This window comes from Rhinopithecus roxellana, chromosome 16 (genome assembly GCF_007565055.1).
Source record: "Rhinopithecus roxellana isolate Shanxi Qingling chromosome 16, ASM756505v1, whole genome shotgun sequence".
NCBI classification, from domain to species: Eukaryota; Metazoa; Chordata; class Mammalia; order Primates; family Cercopithecidae; genus Rhinopithecus; species Rhinopithecus roxellana.
Genome location: NC_044564.1, coordinates 56,766,116 through 56,772,115, shown reverse-complemented (window position 1 = coordinate 56,772,115; position 6,000 = coordinate 56,766,116). Strand labels below are relative to the sequence as shown.

The following is a 6,000-nucleotide window of genomic DNA, read 5'->3' as shown; positions in this document are numbered from 1 at the left end:
ACAAGATTGACATCTCTCAGCAGCAGGGGAGAAAGACGGCTCTGTTCAAAAGAGAATGGGTAATTTCGGTCAATTCTGTTCTTTTTCGTTTCTGTCTTTATGCTCTTTAAGAGTGGCAATTTAACAGATGAGGGGACAGAGGCCTTTAATTGAGAATTCCACTTCGCTTCCTCTGCCTTATCTCAAAAATCCGGCAGCTGAGTCGCCGCGGTTTTGAATTTGCCTCTTTTGACCTTCCCCTTCCACCTCCGGTAACACTGAGCCTGGCCCGGAAGGACACACCCTGCTTCTGGCGGACGTGCTGGCCCTTTAAAGAAGCCGAGGGCTGCGCGAATTTGGCTGAGGCGCGTCATCTACTGTGGCTCGGCGCCAATCCCGACGCTGGGCGGAGTGAGGCCCGGTCCCTACCGCGGGCTAAAGGAGCCCGGGCCTGGAGGCCTCTGCACCGGTCGCCTGGTCCCGGAACCAGTGCCGCCCAGTGAGTGAACACCGGCCGCAGGCGGGTGGGGAGAAAGGTCACTCCGGCCATGTCAGTCAGCGCGATCTCCTGGGCTACGAGCTTGCCAGGCCGCGCTGGGCGCCCTTTCCTCGTGAGCGCCTGCCCTTGGCTCTCGCACTGCCCCTGGTGCTGATAGGTATTGCCAACCTCGTTGCATTAGGGCGCGTTCTTGTCTCCTGGCGTGGACTCCGGATCTCTCCGCAGCTTTAAAATAGAGTTGAGAAAAACAGGCAGAGTGGTCTCAACAGAAATCAGCACACCATTGCGGGGAATACCTAAATTACAGTAATTGGCCTCAGGGAGCGAGGGCGGTGTTAATTACAGAAAACCTCCGGAAGCTGTGGGCTCTGGACTGGAATTTGCAGGGGGATGTGGCCTAGTTTGAATGGAATGCAAATATTTATTGAAATGATTGTGGTGAGACGATCAATCACACATTCAGGCAACGTGTCATCTGATCAGGAAATAAGTCAGCGCAGTAATCCCGATGACAGAATTCATGCAGTTAATCCTTTTTGTCCCCCCAAGTAAAATCAAATCCAGGTACTCACGGGTGACTGGAAGAAAGGCTGTCCGGAACTTGCAGCCCCCACTTCTCCCCAGAAATACACCTTCTCATAGTAATCTATAGTTCACCTGAGAGGCAAGGCTGAAGCATTAAAGACCCCTTCCAACATATCAGTAGGAATCAAAGGGAAAATGAAGGCAAAGGGATTGAAATCAGCATTCTTTGCAAAACATCTCTCTGAGACACAGTGACATTTAAAATTGTAAAAGTAGCAAGACATTTTTTACCCATGGTAAAAAGTGTTAGTTTTTAAAAGACTTACCTTATACAAGTGAGTGAAATCAAAGTTGTCTGTATTGCAAGGTCAACTTTTGCTTATTTTCTGATACATATTTTGTGAGCAAAAGGAGATAGCTGAAAGTGTTCTGGACACCCTAGGGGATATTCCCAGACTTTGGGAAATGACTTTGTCAGGAATGGGGAAGTTGGGAAAGGAGAGGATGTTGAAAATTCTGAACTTCACAGTGAAATTTACAAGGTGTGGTGCATTTATTCTCAGGTGTGGTTCCCACAAGGAAGCTCTTCTTCCTGCTTGGCTTCCACCTTTAACCCTTCCACCTGGGAGCGTCCTGTAACACATTCAGACTACAAGTCCAGACCCAAGAGAGCAAGGCCCAGAAAGAGGTAAGTCTAAATACTAACTTCCTAGACAGTGTTTCTTTCCCAGATGATTGACATGAGGACTCTCTCTCTCTTTTCAGGGGAGATCCTAACCCCTTACAAACAGGAGCACTTTAAAGGACACAGTTCTGTGATATACAGGGTATGTGGAGGAATAGTACTAGAGTACAGTTGTTTTTTTTTTTTATAAATGTTTGCAGCAGGTGTAAAAATTTAGTCATCCATTCCTATGTTCAGAAGAAAAATAAGTAATGGCAAGTGGCCTGAGCCACAGTTTTTCTTATATCTCTCATGCTTTGTGCAAACATTTAGGGGAAGTAGACATGATGGAGACTGTCAAGATGGATAATATCTCGCTCCTAACCTCAGGCAGGTTCTGGTCTGCTGTTAGAGATGAGTCACATGGGACTGTTAGCGTTTGGAGAAAGGAAATAACTGCCAAATCGCCCTGCTGTCAGTGAGTGACCTCTAACTCTGGTCACAGGGTGCTGGAGTGACACAGTGGCAGAGGGGGAGGGAAATCTCACCACCTCAGGCCTGTTCAGCATTGTGCCTCTTCATCCTGGTAAGTGATTTGGTATCCTGTGCCCAGCTTTGAAGTTAACTCTGGCACACAGCCCTGAAACTCCAGGGTATATCCTTGGCCAGAATACAAGGAAGTCACTGAAGTCTTGCTTGCAGTTCCCACTCACCTGGAACCCCATTAGCAGGGCTTCCCACAGAATACTTGTGAATCCTGGCTGTAATGAATTAAGACTGGCCATTCTTACCTGAGGTTCACAACCCTACTCAACAGCCTGTTAAAGAGAAAAGGTATCAGCAACATTGTTGAGAAGGGTAGAGCAGTTGTAACTTTCCCCTGAGTTTTGCAATATTCTGAAATGCAACCAACTAACTCAAGGTCTTCTGTACCCACCCAGTTGGACTGAAAACAAAAATTGGAGTTCTGTCCCACGTAGAGTTGACGGCCCACTTAAAAACTTACGTAAGATAGACACTACTGTGCATTCATCTAAAAAGTACATTTTCCAGGACATTTAAGTATCCGTATGTTTTTCCATTTTTGAGAACTTTAGTACATACTATCTTGGAGAGAATGAGAGTGAAGCTGGAGGAGGATGGCTAAGGCAGTCAGCAGTGGGTGGATGGAAATAAGGGGCATGTAGGAGAGGGACAGGGATTGTGGTGGGATGACAGGAAGAATAACTGATCTGACCTTGAGACAGCTCAATCTTCTTAAAACGCAAATGCAAGAGCACAAAGAAATATGTTCTCAAGATGCACAAGGCATCTTCTTAATCACCCCTCCTCAGATGCAAATGTTCTGTTGCCTAATTGTACAGAGGTAAGAAGATGGATGGTATCCACCCGGCCACTCACAAAAAAAGAGAGTTGTTTTTTTCTTCAAGAATTCAGGTCTTCAAGATTTATGGTGGGAAGAAAAATCAGGAAACAGTCATATACTTATAGTGCAGGGATACGATTTTGGAAATTATCTAGTTCAATCAGTTGGTGTTAGGTGAGTAAAATGATGGCCAGAATTGTTAAATATGCCTGAGGTCAGACAGCTAGTTAGGAGCAAGGACTAGAATCCACACTGTGTTCCTAGGTCAGAAAGTTTACTTTTTTTTTTTTTTTACTTTGTCAAAAGCCCAGTGTAACTCAAAGTGGAGCATACAAGAATGCATGTAGTATATTATTATAAGTCTCCTTGCTTTTTTTACATTTTAGGTCAAAATGGGGTTTATATTTTCAAAATCTATGAATGAAAGCATGAAAAATCAAAAGGAGTTCATGCTTATGAATGCTCGACTTCAGGTATGTTTTAAAATAATTAAGCTATTATGTTGTTATAATGTTTAAAGTTTCTACCACATGTGCTCCAGCCCTACATTCTCTTTGACCCCCAAAAATAAAATGTTCTTGGGGCTGCATCCTCAAAACCAAGATAAAATGGATTACTAATTATTTGGTGAATGGGCTAGTTTAAATCTCCAATCCAGATAAATTTGTGTAAAAATTTCCATTCTGTAGGAAGAGATAACTGCTTAGAGTATGTGGTACATAGAATAATGCCCCCTGCCCCCAAAGATGATGTTTGAGATGGGGAGATTATCCTGGATTATGCAATTGAAAGAATGGACAACTGAATTATTGTAACAGAGCAGTGACCAAGGGGAGACCAAGTATTAGGTTTACAAATCAGCCAGGTGTCCAGTGCTTAGCATGTCCTTGTCAAAGACCTTTGGAAACTACAGGGTTTTTACTTGTATGTTGGTCCCCATGAAGTCAGGGTCTGTGAAGGGTCTGGGATTTTACCCTACTTGCAGGCTAACAAGTTAGCCTATTACAGAAGACTGGAGACACCGACATCAGAGTCAGAGGACTTTATTACTCACAGCACAGCAAGCAGCATGAGTGTGGTGGTGTTAATTCCCCATGTCCTCCAAAACTCACCGAGGTGACAAAGATGGGCATGGGCGAAATGAGTGCTATGCACTCAGTGGATTTGTGTCACAGTTGAGCAGCATTGAGGTTAGAGAATCTACTGCTTTTACAGTGGGCCATGAGCAAAGGGTGGGTTGTGGCAGGGGGAGAGGGTCGGAGCTACTTTCCTCGTAGTTGTTGTGTCCTGGTTGACCCGTCCCAAATGGAGATGTCAGACCTGGGAGTTACAAGCCTCCATGGGTCAGGAGTTCATTTTTAAGAAGAGCTCAGCAGCAGACCAATGATTGCTTCCCATTTTTGAAAGGGGTGTGTTATGGGTTGAAATGTGTCACCCCTCTCCAAATTTATATGTTGAAGCCTTAACCTCTAGTACTTCAGAACGTGATCTTGTTTGGAGATAGGGTCTTTACAGAGGTAATCAAGTTAAAATGAGGTGGTTAGAATGGGCCCTAATTCAGTGTGACTGATGGCTTTATGAGAAGAAGAAATTTGGACACAAGACCATACAATTCATAGTGGACTATTCATACTGGGGCATGCAATGTGAATATGAAGACAGCTGTTTACAAGCCAAGGAAGGAGCTTGGAACAGATGCTTCTCTCACAGCCTTAGTAAGGAACAAACCTTGCAGACACCTTGATTTTATATTTTTCCCCTTCAGAACAGAGACAATATATTCCTGTTGCTTAAGCCGTTCAGTTTGTGGTCCTTTGTTATGGCAGCCCCAGCAAACTAATATAGGATGTATTTGGCGCCTGTGCCCAGCAGGTGGTGCTGCTGTATTGGGCAGTGGCCTCTCTGGAGCTTGATAGGGATTTTCTTTTTCTCCCTGGGATTCTGTTTCTGTTAGACCACCTGGAAGGGGTCTGGGAATCCCTGACTGGGGAGTCCGTTTTGGTCACTGTGAGTTTTATAATACAAGCACGTAATACATCAATGTCATTGTACATTTGTATGTAGTGGGGAGGGAGAGTGTTGACACGCATCACAGTATCTTGAATTGGCTAAAGGTCCCTTTAATTTTTTTTACTCACTGTGAAGTTTGCTCACACTCTATCAGTTGAATTCAGTTACTTTCCCCCGCCTAGTCACAACACACATGTGGCCAAGCATGATGACTGACACCTGTAATCCCAGCACACTGGGAGACCAAGGCAGGAAGATTGCTGGAGCCCAAGAATTCAAGACCACCCTGGGCAACATAGTGAGACTCCATTTCCATTTAAAAAATTAAAAAAATTAACCAGTCATGGTGTTACACAACTACAGTCCCAGCTACACAGGACACTGAGGTGGGAGGATTGCTTGAGCCCAGGAAGGTCAAGGCTGCAGTGAGCCGTGGTCATGCCACTGTACTCCAGCCTGGGTGACAGAGCGAGACCCTATCTCAAAAAACCAAAACAATAACAATAAAAGAACAGAGACCAAAGAGTTTAACATAGTTACTTCAAGGGTGGTTGTAATAGTTTCAAGAGATTATGCTGTCTTCAGCTAGGGGAAAGGGGTAGTAAGGGCTTTTTGTCCTTTGGCTCCTTGTCCCAGAATGGGTGCTGCTTCCTCTCCTTTGTTCTCTGGCCTCTGGAGAGAACTGCCACTCAGAGCCATCATTATTTCAGCCTTTGCTGGTGCCACTGCACAGCCTTGCAGTCTTTGGAGCGCTGGGCCACCCCAGTGCTTAGCATACTTGCCTTCCCTGAGACCAAGTAGACTTTGGCACCTGTGTCCAGTCCAACAAAGCCATAAAAGTTTGAGTCCCTCCCTTCCCTGAAGTTCCCTAGCGTACTTCCCTAAAGCAGCAGAAGTTGGAGGAGAGGCAGGGGAGGAATAGGGGACTGGAGGGAGATAGCAGCTCAGTGCCAGTAA

The 6,000-nt window shown here is 45.2% G+C and overlaps 1 protein-coding gene across 1 annotated transcript in view; it reads left to right on the top strand.

Annotated features, from left to right (window-relative positions):
• Positions 1-289: 289 nt before the first annotated feature.
• Positions 290-6,000, top strand: part of PLGRKT (plasminogen receptor with a C-terminal lysine) — a 78,251-nt gene continuing 72,540 nt past the window's right edge. Inside the window, exons 1-3 of the mRNA XM_010365082.2 lie at positions 290-478; positions 1,567-1,691; positions 3,420-3,506. Coding sequence (XP_010363384.1) covers positions 3,426-3,506 — 81 coding nt within the window. The 5' untranslated portion in view covers positions 290-478; positions 1,567-1,691; positions 3,420-3,425. The remainder of the gene's footprint in view (positions 479-1,566; positions 1,692-3,419; positions 3,507-6,000) is intronic.